The sequence below is a fragment of the Callorhinus ursinus genome, unplaced genomic scaffold (genome assembly GCF_003265705.2).
Source record: "Callorhinus ursinus isolate GAN/ISIS: 27379988/994484 unplaced genomic scaffold, GSC_fseal_2.0 scaffold7, whole genome shotgun sequence".
Taxonomy (NCBI): domain Eukaryota; kingdom Metazoa; phylum Chordata; class Mammalia; order Carnivora; family Otariidae; genus Callorhinus; species Callorhinus ursinus.
This window is the reverse complement of record NW_027397069.1, coordinates 53501099-53515638: the sequence shown is the minus strand read 5'-3', so window position 1 is coordinate 53515638 and position 14540 is coordinate 53501099. Positions and strand designations below refer to the sequence as shown.

At 35.0% G+C, this 14540-nt stretch overlaps 1 protein-coding gene across 2 annotated transcripts in view; it reads right to left on the bottom strand.

Annotated features, from left to right (window-relative positions):
- RB1 (RB transcriptional corepressor 1) overlaps nucleotides 1-14540 on the bottom strand; it is a 160260-nt gene that overhangs the window by 77060 nt on the left and 68660 nt on the right. For both annotated transcript variants that reach the window (XM_073894543.1, XM_025874895.2), the window contains 5 exons: nucleotides 12053-12169; nucleotides 10775-10831; nucleotides 10659-10690; nucleotides 10499-10575; nucleotides 9189-9385 (listed from right to left, as the gene is read on the bottom strand). In XM_073894543.1, the coding sequence (XP_073750644.1) occupies nucleotides 9189-9385; nucleotides 10499-10575; nucleotides 10659-10690; nucleotides 10775-10831; nucleotides 12053-12169 (480 nt within the window). The remainder of the gene's footprint in view (nucleotides 1-9188; nucleotides 9386-10498; nucleotides 10576-10658; nucleotides 10691-10774; nucleotides 10832-12052; nucleotides 12170-14540) is intronic.

Sequence of the window (14540 nt, the reverse complement as noted above, 5' to 3'; positions counted from 1 at the left end):
AAACACTGATGCTGCCTATAAGAAACCTACTTTAAGTATAAAGTCACAAATAGGTTAAAAGTAGAAGAATGGGAAAAAATATGCCAAGCTCATATTAATAAAAAGAAAGCTGGAGTGATTTTACTAATCAGACAAAACAGTTTTCAGAGCAAAGAATAGTAGGAGGGACAAAGAGGGTCATTTCATAATAACGAAGGAGTAGATTAATCAAGAAGACATTACAATTCTCATTGTTTATGCACCTAAATTCTATATGTAAGACAATGAACTAGGTATTGTGAAAAACATTTTTTAAAAAGTTAGGAGCTTTTCTTTTCAGGAACTCTCTAACCCTCTGCCCCTCCTAGAACGTCTTATCTCAGAATCACTTCCATCAAGCATTGAAGACATTGGTCCCTAGTCCACATTCCTCCTCTCTACCACATGTCCTGGGTGACTTCATCTCTCACTCAGCCTCTTGGTTCCTTGACCACCTCATTTCCAATGGTCTTCACCTCCACTCCAAATAATTCATGTGCTCCCAGAACTATTTCTTAGAATACAGTAAACTATCCAAAATGTTCTAGCTCTGGAATATAAAGTTGAAATCTCTTACTCTCTATTAAATTTCATTAAAAGCTGTTTCTTTTTTTTTTTTTAAGATTTTATTTATTTGAGAGAGAGAGAGAATGAGAGAGAGAACACGAGAGGGGGGAGGGTCAGAGGGAGGAGCAGACTCCCCGCTGAGCAGGGAGCCCGATGCGGGACTCGATCCCGGGACTCCAGGATCATGACCTGAGCCGAAGGCAGTCGCTTAACCAACTGAGCCACCCAGGCGCCCCTAAAAGCTGTTTCTTAAGGGGCGCCTGAGAGGCTCAGATGGTTGAGCGTCTGCCTTTGGCTCAGGTATTGATCTCCAGGTCCTGGGATTGAGCCCCAAGTTGGGCTCCCAGCTCAGCGGGGAGTCTGCTTCTCCCTTTCTCTCTGCCTCTCCCCCTTGTGCTCTGCTTGTGCTCTCTGTCTCTCTCTCTTAAATGAATAAAATCTTTAAATAAATAAATAAATAAATAAATAAATAAATAAATAAATAAAATAAAAGCTGTTTCTTTTTTTTAAGGATTTTATTTATTTGAGAGAGAAAGAATGGGGGGGGGCAGAGCAGAGGGAGAGAGAGCAGCAGACTCCCGCTGAGCAAGGAGCCTGATGTGGGGCTCTAACCCAGGACCCAGAGATCCTAATGTGAGCCGAAGGCAGCTGCTTAACCTGATTGAGCCACCCAGGCACCCCAATAAAAGCTGTTTCTTAAAACTTCGACTTTGTTCATCAGTCTCCTCCTACATCCTCTATGCAACTGAAACTACAACCTTACCACTTTAATCACTCTGATCAACTTCCTCATCTTATTTGCCCCATTATCACTCTACTGCATCTGTGAAGGCAAAACCCAAAATCCTGGGTCAATCTAGCTGTTCATTTTTTCTAATCTTACAACTGGCTGTTAGGTGATGCTGGAAAAAAATAATGCCACCACGAAGAGCGGGGGTGGCACTACAAATTTAAAATTCATACCTTCAATATGTCCTTCAGTGCTGCTAGGCAATCCTCATATCTTTCATCACTCAGTTCTATTATTCTCCTCAGCAACAATTTAAAATTGTGACCACTCTCCTCAAACTCACTACACCACTTTGCCCTCCCTACCCCAACCCATCAACCCACCCTTAGCAAATTACCTCAACTCTATTTTGTAAAAAAAAGAAATAAATAAAAGCCATAAGATGGAAAGTTCCTCATTTTCTGCCATGGCACCCACATACCTTACTTGTAACTGCTTCCATTCTTAACATTTGCCACACAATATTTCCCATCCCACCTTGCCTCTCCTCAAACAAGAGACGACATCTATTCAAGGGAACTCCCCGAATCTGGACAGGCCCTCTGACTGCTCTCACCAGAGCTTCCAGCTATGGTCCTTTCAGAAGCCTTTTGGAAGCCAGCTGCTATGTAAGATGCATGAGTATCCTGAAACCAAAATGCTATGCGATGCATAGCTTCTCATATGAGAAGGCCAGGAGGATGAGATGCCACCTAGAGTAGGAAGGGAAGGAAAGAAAAGGTGACCGACCATGTGCTGAGGGAAAGCAAGAGGCCAGACTTGTGAATGAAATATCGTGGAGAGGTGCCTGGATGGCTCAATTGGTTGGGTGATGGACTCTTGATTTCAGCTCAGGTCACATTATTAGGGTTGTGAGATTGATCCCCATGTTGGCCTCCACACTGGGCGTGGAGCCTGCTTAGGATTCTCTCTCTCTCACTCTGCCCCCAACCTCTCCCTCTCTAAAAAGAAAAAAAGAAAAAAATAGAAGCATCATGGAAGTAGATCTTGCTCCTGACACCACACAGTCAAGGATGAACTGCCTAGTCAAGTTCTTCCCAAGTCCCTGACCCAGAGAATCATGAGCTAAATAAAACAGTTGTTTTAGGCCATTAATGTGTCATTTGCAACACAGAACACTCATAATGGCTCTTTTCCATCCACATTTAATCCTACTTTTCCCATCTTAAAAAATTAATCTTCCCTCCACCTCACACACTTGGCAGCTATATCTTAATTTCCCTTCACAAACAAGACTCCAGTAAAAAGCTATCTACAATCACTGTCTCCACTTTATCCCTCATTCACATCTCATCAAAATCCCACTGCAATCTACTCCTGCCTCCACTACTTCTATTAACAGTCCTTGCTGCCATCACCAGTGGCTTCCTTGTTGCTCAAATGAATGCTTTTCAGTTCTTACTGGCAGCCCCTACAGTATCTTAAACAGCAAGCACACACTCGGGCCTTGTAATGCTTTCTCTTCATGACACCACTTCCTCTTATCTCTCTGGCTGCTCTATTTCATTCTTTTGTAGGCTTCTCTTTTCTGTCTAGCTCTTAAATGTCAGAGCACCTCAGGACTCTATCATTAGCCACCTTCTCTTGCTATACGGTAGCCCCCTTGACTGTGGTTTTGCTTACTATGGTTTCAGTTACCCACACTCAAATGCAGTATAGAAGGAGAAGATTCTCATCCTGGTGTATCATCAGAAGTTCAGTAGCAGCCTAACGCTATGTCATTCACCTCACCTCACTTCATCATATAGGCATTTTGTCATCTCACATTATTACAAGAAGAAGAGTAACTACAGTACAATAAAATACTTTGAGAGAAAGACCACATTCACATAACTTTTATTACAGGATATTGTTATAATTGTTCTATTTTATTAGTAGTTACTGCTGTTAATCTCTTACTGTGCCCAATTTATAAATTAAACTTTATCACAGGTACGTATGTATGTATGTATAGGAAAAACAGAACATAAAGGCTTCAATATTATTCATGGTTTCAGGCATCCACTGGTGGTTTGGGAACACATCCCCCATGGATAAGATGGAACTACTGTACTACATTCTCCCCTTAGGCGATCTTATCCATTCTCCAAACTTTAGTCACTTGGTAAAAACATAGATTAACGGCTTCAGAACCAGAGAGACCTGGGTTCAAACCACAGCACTGCCATTTAGCTTGTGTGGTTTGGACAAGTTATTGAAGTTCTTTCTAAGCACTGATTTCCTCATCTAGAATACTACCTCATAAATTATTATAAAAATGAAAGACATTAAAAAGAACTCACCACAATGCTTGGCACAAAATGAACTGTCAATACGGGTGGCAATTTTTGTTATTGTAATATGTGCCAGCAGCTCTCAGGTTCATATTATGAGCCTGCATTTCTTTCTTAGCTCCAGACACACATAACCCACTGCAACTGCACATCTCTACTTGAATGACCTACAGTCACTTCAAATTCAACATAATCAAATGAAACCCATCTTTCCAGGCAAATCTCATCTTATCCCAGGTACCTTAATGAGTGATTTTACCCATATGGGACCTATAGCTCATCATTAGTTGACCCCTCTTTATCCTTCACTTCCACTTATGTAATTAATCGCCACATGCATAATGTTAAATACTGTTCTGAGTGCTTTATACACACTAACTCAATGAACATGAGATATGCACGTGTAATAAGATATAAAGTTTATAAACGATTAGTAAGTAGTATAAACAAACACCTGTAAGGCTGTAAAGGAGGAAGAATGACTATAGACTAGGATGGTCATGAACAACAGAGTAGAAGTAGAACTGAAATTCTGGTGACTAAAAAGGTGGGGAAATTATTTTAAGTTGGGCCTATGAACTCAGGGACAGGCAAAAAAACCATGGCTGTGTGAGTTACAATAAAAGACAAGACTAAATGGAGAAGAGAATACAAGGCAGGCCTTCTCAAACATTTTGACTCATAACTCTCTTACATTCTTAAAATTATTCAAGGCCCCAAAAGTTTTTGTTCATGTGAATTAGATCAATATATACAGTACTAGTAATTTTTAAGTAAAAATAAGTTTAACTTAAATTAAAACAGAAAATTTCTAAGAATTTAATAAATAATGAACTTTAAGATAAAAATGGATTTTTTTTTTTTTACATTACCCTAAAACTTGGCAAGTTATAGTTCCTTAAAGGTTAGTTGCAATGTGGAACTGGGAACAGTATCAATGAACAAAAATAAACTTTTTATATTCTGAGACCTTAAAATCTGTTGGTCTATCTTGAACTTTATTAATTTTTATGTTATGAATATCTTAAAAAATTTTATATGGGTCTACCTTAAACTTTGAATAAATTTCTTACATGACTTTATAACACGATTCATTGGTCTTTTGGAAATATTGATTCACTGAATTATGGAGACCTTACAAACACTGACAAATCTCCTTTACAATATCAAAAAGTCACATTTATTAATATACCACTGATTTCATCAGAAGTCTCTGAAGTACTGAGAAGCTGTAATGCTTACAGTGGATACAAGCTTAACCAAATTCTAATCTTCCCTTGAAAACTCAAAAATTTACTACTGGCAATATTTACTGTCAATTGTTTTCAACAACATGTGCTTGAGAATATTCAACAAAATTAATACTGTTTACTGGTTCATCAATGGCATTCTTAAATGAAACTGATGTGTTCTGTTTTGTATTTTAATGGAGAGTTTGTGGTAGTGAAGAATATAATGATGACTAGCCAGCTTGATGCTGTTGCTCTGATACCTGCAAAGGAGCTAACACTTTTACATTATCAGTATAAATGTCAACAGAGTAAAAAAGATAAGTAACATCTTAATAGCAGTATAAAAATACTTTTTACCTTGCAGATTCCCTAAAATGGTTGCAGGGACACCAGGGAGTCTAAGACCACATTTTGAACTGCTGATGGAAGAAAAAGGGAGGCAACAAAGCTCCCTTTAAAAAAAGAGGCTTCAGGCATCAAATAGTTGACCTAAAGTTCCCATTCTAAAAATCTACACCCGATTCCTTTGACCCTCTTAATATGCTGGGTAATTTTAGAATTGTATCCTGGACATCATAAATGTTAAGTTGTAAAGATTTCCATATTCCGTTATTTTTTTTCTCAAATAGGCACTACTTCATTCTGTTTTTAAGCACGTAATTATTTTCACTGAACTTGGATCTGTAAACTTTTTATTTGGGCAGCAGCTCCTGTCTCAGTTCAGATCTTCTTTCATTAAGCTGCTGTTAATCCATTACACTGCAATAATTCAGTTTTCACACAGAGAAGTGAGTAGACAGGATCTGTCCACTCCCTTCAGCAGCCAAGGTTTCCCCAGCTTCTGTTTTCTTCCTTTCGTTTCCCCGGCCCCAGCCAGAAAGCCTGCAGTTTTCTTCTCACTTGCACCCCACCTCCTTGTCCTATTTCACTTCCCCACTTAGCCCTGGGCTACAAGCTTCCTTCCCAGGCTCTGAGCTCCTCTTCTCTCCTGAAGAGTCTGTCTACTCCTCTTCCTGTCCAGAGATTTCAGGCAGTTGCTTTCCAAATCATGTAGAGGTTTTATAACTGTCTTTTTTGAGGGGAGTCATATGGTTGGGTCTTCCTCCACCATCACCAGATGTATAGGTCCCTCACAGGTTTTTGAGTTAGCATGATGATACTTGCATTTTAAAAAAGATTTCTCTGGGGCGCCTGGGTGGCTCAGTTGGTTAAGCGACTGCCTTCGGCTCAGGTCATGATCCTGGAGTCCCGGGATTGAGTCCTGCAACGGGCTCCCTGCTCAGCAGGGAGTCTGCTTCTCCCTCTGACCCTCCCTCCTCTCATGTGCTCTCTCTCTCTCTCATTTTCTCTCTCAAATAAATAAATAAAATCTTAAAAAAAAAAAAAAAGATTTCTCTGGTTGCTGCCAGAGAAATAGTCTTAAGGTAGTTAGAGATGCAGGGAGATCAATAGGAAGAGTCCGCAATATTCCCAGGAAGAGAGACCATTTAGAAAATAAAGTACCTAGTGTATCTTGGTTTATAAAGCTTTTTTTTTTTTTTGAGAAAAATCTGATGAATTTTGAATATGTTAAAAGATATCCAAATCTCACTTATCTGCTGGCATTATATACTGCTTAACAGATTTAAAAGGCCTGAACATCTGGAAGTCATTTAATCTAACCCTTAGGTATGGTTTGTTCTGAATCACCTCTAATTCCCTTAAATTTCCAGGGAATAAGATTTCACCAGGTTTTTCAATAGACTGTTTATTTAGCATTTTATACTTATAGATTGCCTGTTAATCTCTCTGGGACCAAAACAAAGAAGGGTGTGCTTTTTCCTTCAAGTTACTCTGTTCTTGATTTATTATTTCTCAAGATTGTGAAGCAAAGATGCCAGAACCCTTCCCCATGCAACCATTAAAAAGACGATGATGTTCTTTCTTTTATTAAATTATTGGAAAGAAAAATTAAGTAGTACCTCACTTGATATTTCCCTAGATAAACAATACTGTTTGAATCTACAGTTTAATGAAAAATTCTTATTGTGATACAAAATTAAAGACTATTAAAGTTTGCTCTGATTCTTGATCTGGGTGCTGGTAACAGGAGTGTGTTCAATTTATGAAAAAGTCATCAAACTATAAACTTGTAATATATACTTTTCTGTATATATGTTATACTTCAGTTAAAAAAAAGGTTTGTGAAAGCTCAAATATATCTATAGTATGTACCTTCTCTAAAACGTCAATTATTCTCTTAGGAAAAATTCACAGTATTTTATTTGTGTGGTATGACTTATCTTCACACTTAACCTATTCCCTTAATGATTAAAAAAGTAAAAATTTTAAAAGCAAAAAAATGTTTTTAAAAGTTCAAACATTAAAAATATATGATAATAAAAATCATCTATAATTTTATCCTCTAGAGATACCAACCACATTTAGAATTTAAATGTAGAGGCTTATGACTTCCACATCCTATTAATAAATTAAACATTTCTCCTGACTTTGGACAGCTCACTTTTTCTCCAAAAATTCTCAAAAATAAAGGGATATTGTTTAGAATCCTAGAACACCAGTAACTGGTAGGCTTCTAAATTCTGAGTGTATGTGCACATATGTTTTTCCTGAATAGAGGGCTCATGCTTATATCAAATTTTCAAAGGTTAAATACTCTAAACTTATGTCAGGAACAGGTTTAATATCTAACCAGCGATACATTAGCAAAACCATTTTCACAGTCTCATTAATTCCTGATGTGGGGAGGGAAGGATTCTTTAAGATTTTGCTAATTTGGTTAGAAAATGGTAACTCTTTTAAATGTGCATTTTTTGGTTATTAATGAGGATTCATAGTTTTCCATATATGTTTCTCTTTTATTATGTATTTGTATCCTTAGGTAAATTTTCTTTGTTTTTGCAAACAAATATTTGTTAACATTATTATATTTGTTAACATTATTTGCAAAACAATACATGTCTAAAATTATATTTAAAAGAAAATACCAGTAACAGGCTTGAGCACAAGCAACTTATAAACAGTAAATTTCTATTTCCTCCACAATTTCTAGAGCCCACATCTTTTCTGTATCTTCACAATGTCTACCCCAAAGCAAGCCATGCTGTAGACGTGTACTGATGGGAAAAAAAATAATTCTCTAAAAGAAATAAAAACAGTCACTTTCATTTGATACAGTAATGTCTTGATTTCAATGTCTAGAAGGAGAGGGCACATCAGCCTCTGAAAAGTACTTCTTATTATATTTATTTATCTATTGATTCATTTTTGTCATTCTCATTTAATCCCCAAGAAATCCCCTAGATTTCTAAACACGTCTTTTCTTATAAAGTAGAAGCTCCTGTATAATGGAGTTACTAAATTTAATTACAGCAATGCCACTGCTTCCTATCAACTTCCCCTACTTCTCTCCTGTTCTATCTACTCTGTTCATACAGCAGTGCAAGAAAACACTAAGAAATAAGTTATCTCTTAGCCATCAGGTTTTTAAAACATTAAAAAATTAAAACTAAGGGTTACATGTACAGATTAGAATTCTAGTGTAACTAAAGTCTTAATGTTTTCATTGCCATTTCTATATACTGTCATAAATGAAAAGTGATGTGCTTAGCATACAACACAGTTTCAAAAGAAACCAACTCTATATTAATTTACAAATCTGATGAGTCACAATTACCCAACTATGCAGATTTAAAAAGCATAACACAGAACTTCAAATAAATATTTTACTATTACTACACAGAAAATGCCATCTTTATGAAACAAAAGCCTTATCAATAGCTTATATGCTACAAATAGAATACCTAGAGAATATGATTTGTGCTCCTGTAATGCTCTGAACAATAACTGAACAATAGTGCAGATTTTTGGACTATCTTTAATGATAGAACAAAAAGAAATACAAATAAATTGAACCAGAAATCTGTACTTTGTTAAATCACCTAAATAGCATAATCCCAATTTTTACCATTTCGTTGGAATTTAACAGCATTAAAATTTTCAAACATGACATCTCTATTTTAAATATACTGCTCAAATACTTTAAGGAATTCTGCTTTGTTTTAAAGTGCCATGTTTTCATTAAAGCTATTCCTAAATAAATCATTGTATCAGATGGTCTGGGGAGCTCAAGTAAAAGAAAACTCCATTTTAATATTCCACTTAACTCTTGGGCTACACACTGAAATGGCATTATTCATTAAATTGCTATGTGCTCTTGAGGTAAATTTTAACAAATACCTCTCACTAACAGATAACTGTTATCCATTTGCATATTAATATCTTTAATTATTTTAGCTAGTTACTTACAGAGAGCCATGCAAGTGATTCCATGATTCGATGTTCACATCGTTCTAAATGTTTTATCATTTCTCTGGTCAAGTTGGCTTCTGCTTTGATAAAACTTTCAATCACTTTGTAAAAATCAAAGGCTTTTAAATTAAGTACATTCAGAATCCATGGGAAGGACAAATCTGTTCCAGTATCAAGATTCTGAGATGTACTTCCTAAAAATGAAAGAAAAAATGTAACTTAGGTATGAAATGTTAAGCCTTGAATTACGTATTTTCAGTTTGGAAGGTTTTATCAAACAAAAATTTTAAAACAGGAGAAAAGCTAAACAAAAATTTTTATTTAAAGCAGATTTTTTTTTAATTTTGTCCTTTAAATTTATTTTAAGTAGTCCATGCCCAACATGGGACTTGAATTCATGACCATGAGATGGAAATTTGTGTGCTCTACTGACTGAGCCAGTCAGGCATCCCTAGAGCAGAAATTTTTCCATAGACTCATAGGAAGTAGGCTTCTAAATTCTGAGTGTGTGTGCACATATGTTTTTCCTGAATAGAGGGCTCATGCTTATATCAAATTTTCAAAGGTTAAATACTCTAAACTTATATCAGGAACGGGTTTAATATCTAGCCAGCGATACATTAGCATAACCATTTTCACAGTCTCATTAATTCCTGATGTGGGGAGGGAAGGATTCTTTAAGATTTTGCTAATTTGGTTAGAAAATGGTAACTCTTAAATGTGCATTTTTTGGTTATTAATGAGGATTCATAGTTTTCCATATATGTTTCTCTTTTATTATGTATTTGTATCCTTAGGTAAATTTTCTTTGTTTTTGCAAACAAAACTTCTTATATTTGTTAACATTATTTGCAAAACAATACATGTCTAAAATTATATTTAAAAGAAAATACCATGAGTGGCCTCTGTTCTGTTTATCTGGTAGACTCTAGCTCTAAACTTTGGTTTCATGACCACAGAATCTATAGCAGTGTTTCCATATAGGTAAATGCTACTTGTTAGCACTCCTTTGGTAATTTACAATCTCCTGTCTTGGAAGGGATTTCAATAGGTTCATTTCCTAGACTCAGGATAGCCAAGAATAAGAGCCTAGTGAAGTACTATTTCCAAGATGACCTGAAATGGTTCAGATAATAACCCATTTAAATGATTTATGGTGACTACTTACATTCTTCAGTATATATTGATCTACATTATGCATACTGTCTCCTTAACTCCACCCCGCCAAAAAAACACACCACACCTTAGATAAGTTTTTTTTAACTTTAAATTGAACTAAAATGTTTATTTACTAAAATTTAACTTACTGCTATATGTAGCCATTACAACCTCAAGAGCGCATGCCAATAAAGACATATGAAAGATGTTGTCATTCAGGAGTTTGCTAAAGGAAAAGAAAAGAATGATTTTGAAACATTTACTTTTATAAAAAAGAAAGAATTGTTTTACTAAAACTAAAGAATTTACCTAAAATTTTGAATGGATAATCGTTCTTCTTCCTAAAACAGATAAAAAAATGTTTAGCTGATGCCTTTTTTGTGTCAGCATTGAATTTTTTTTCTATTATGTTCTTTTTAACTTACTGATTTAAGCATGGATTCCATTACTCGGTAATACAATCGGACTCCAAGTTTGTATCGCTACAAAGAAAAAAAAATTAGATTCCACTACTTTAGAAAATCACAATTATTAATTTTTAAGGAGGTTTCTCTTAAAAACATATTTCTGATTCTTTTTAGGAATATGAATACCAAGAGATCACAAAAGCTAGCTTGTCTAAAATTCAAGACTTCCATATAAAATGATGGTTAATATTCTCAATAAATTATCAAGAGGGAAGGTCCAGTACTTGGTTTTCCTTTTCTTTCATTCCACTTCAGTCTACAACATTCAAGACACACACACACACAGAGGATATGTTATACACCTGGTACTTATTAACCATTTTACATACTAACGTAATACTTCTTGTGGCCTAGGAAATAAAATTTCAAGATAACTCTCCAGGACTGAGAATAGTCTGTCCATAAAACTGGCAAAGGCAAAAATTGAACCCAACTGATCTTATCAGCAAAATGTTTTAACCAAATAAATAATTCCCATTAGTTCAAAGAATAACCAAATTTTAGATAGGCACACACAAACCATATTCCTTCATTCAAATTATAAGCATAAGTTTCATATACAACCAAAAAAGACTTCTAAATACTATTATTTAAAATATGGTTAGCATCAAAATATAACCTCACTACACTGAAATAAATGTATATAGTAGATTACAGTTTTCAAAGATATTTTTGTATGTTATCTCACTAATTCCAAACAAAGCAGAACAAATACAGAAACCTGAATCTCAGAGAAGTTAAATGACAGCTCATAAATGATAGAACCAAATATAAACCCAGGGTTCTGATTCAGAGCCCGTACTTTTACCCAATGTATAGGTTTTAGATTTTCTGAAATGATAATAGTAATAGTAAAATTAATATCACCGATAAATAGCATGTATATGATCCCATTTATCTAAGTATATGCATTCATGAATATTCATATATATAGAAGCCAAAGAATATATACAAAAAATTTAATAGCATCAAAGATTTTAATCTTCTTGTACTTATATTTTCTAAACATCTACATTTTTTCTAAAACTTTCTACATGTTTACTTTTGGTTTCTGTAATGGTATAAGGGGCATTTTCTTATAAAGTTTTTCATAAACAGCAGCATACACAGGCAGCTGAGATACAGAATCTACTAATATAGGACCAATACTATTATAATACCTTTATAATTTGGAAAGATATTTCACTTGAGGTTATTTACCATATAGTGACACTAATCAAAATGAACTCAAGTTACCTGTGATCCAATTTCCATACATCCCTGTCCCACAGCTTTAGCAAATTTCTCTTTAAAGATGTATCCAACATCCTTCACTCTTTTCAGGATACTTTCCTTTGGATTCACTGTGCAGTTCTTTAAAGAGGAAAAACATAAATCAATGTTGAGGATATTATTTAATCAGAATTAACATTTTCTGTCCTATAAGATATAACTTTTCACTTTCAATTATTTATACCATGGAAACACCTCCACAAAAACTAGGTAAACATGACTACTGAAAATAAGAAGAACATAAAGAATTCTATTTTAGGATGTTAGTGACCAAAAAATACTAAAGTACAAATAAAAAACCCTATTATCTAAATTTTCTGCTGCTAAGTTAAAGAACAGATTTGTTAGCCTTTCCACCCACCAAAAAAAAGTCTCATAGATATTACAAACTAATACCATGGAAATGCAAAGGATCATAACTGACTACTATGAACAATTATGCACCAACAAACTGGAAAACCTAAAAAGAAAAGGATAGATTCTTAGAAACATACAACCTACCAAATCTGAACCATGAAGAAACAGAAAATATGAACAGAATGATTACTAGTAAGGAGAGTGAATCAATAACCAAAAACGTCCCAAGAAACAAAAGTCAGACAGCTTCACTGATGAATTTTACCAAACGTTCAAAAAAGAATAATAAAACTTCTCAAAGCTCTCCAAAAAATAGAGGAGGAGGGGACACTTCCAAACATACAAGGCTAGCATTACCCTGAAATCAAAACCAGACAAGGACATCACAAAAAAAGGAAATTATAAGCCAATATCCCTAATGAACATAAATGCAAAAATTCTCAACAAACTATTAGCAAACCAAATTCAACAATGCATTAAAGAATCATATACCACAATCAGGTGAGATTTATTCCAGAGGTGCCAGGATGGTTCAACGCTCACAAATCAATGTGATACATTAACAAAATGAAGGATAAAAATCCTATGATCAGCTCAATAGATGCAGAAAACACTTGACAAAATTCAACATCCACTTATGATAAAAACTCTCAACAAAGCGGGTATAGAGGGAATATACTTCAACATAATAAAGGCCATATATGATAAGCCCACAGCTAATATCATAGTCAACAGTAAAAAGCTGACAGATTGTCCTGTCAGATCAGAAACAAGACAAAGATGCCCATTCTCCCCTTATTCAACATAGTATTGAAAGTCCTAGCCAGAGCAATCCGGCAAGAAAATGAAGAGGCATCCAAATTGGAAAGGAAGAAGTAAAACTGTGTCTATTGACACATGAAATATTATATATAAAAAACCTTAAAGACTTCATCAATAAACTGTTAGAATAAATTAATTCAGTAAAGTTGCGGGATACAAAATCAATATACAGAAATCAGGTTTGTTTCTATGCACTAATAATGAACTAACAGGAGAAATTAAGAATAAAATCCCAGGTGGTGCCTGGGTGGCTCAGTCGTTAGACATCTGCCTTCGGCTCAGGTCACGATCCCAGGGTCCTGGGGTCGAGCCCTTCATCAGGCTCCCTGCTCCGCGGGAAGCCTGCTTCTCCCTCTGCTGCTCCCCCTGCTTGTGTTCCCTCTCTCCCTGCCTCTCTCTCTGTCAAATAAATAAATAAAATCTTAAAAAAAATACATAATCCCATTTACAACTGCATCTAAAAGAATAAAATACCTAGGAATAAATTTAAGCAAGGAGGTGAAAAACCTGTACATGGAAAATTATAATGCACTGATGAAAGAAAATGAAGAAGCTAGAAAAAAATGCAAAGATATCCCATGCTCATAGGTTGGAAGGATTAATATTGTTAAAATGTCCATACTACCCAAAGCAATCTATAGATTCAATGTAATCCCTATCAAAATTCCAATGGCTTTTACACAGAAATAAACAATCCAAAAATTTGTATGCAACAACAAAAGATTCCCAAACAAAATCAGTTCTGAGCCAACACAATTATGAATATGATGACAGAAATTACTTTGCTAATTCCTGGGAGGCATATAAGCAAAAAGATGAGAAAAGAATATGACAAAGCCACAGGGAGGTTATGATATTAAATAAAATGTTAACTACACAAAGCACAGTTACCGGAATAAGCCAAATTTTAATAATTCTCCTGGCCTTATCCATGGATGAGCATTTCATTGAGTCCTGACCCTCATTTGAATTTAAATAAGGAGCGAAGAAGCAAGCAAGTAACACAGATGCTAGTTTTCATGATCTCCTGCTCGCTCCCTTGTTTGTATAGCAGTGAGTGGCCCTTCAGATGTCAAACTTGGGTCTACAGGAGTTGTAAAATGCACACAAGTCCAGGCAAGAAATGTAAATAAAAATGGGCTGAACATAGGATAAAAAAGACTGTAGAGCTATGAGAAATGTTAAATCCTAGTATCACATTCAAAGAAAAGATCAAAAAAGCAGACAGAAAAGATATATAACAAAGCAACGGTTAGATTCAGATTTCTTTTTT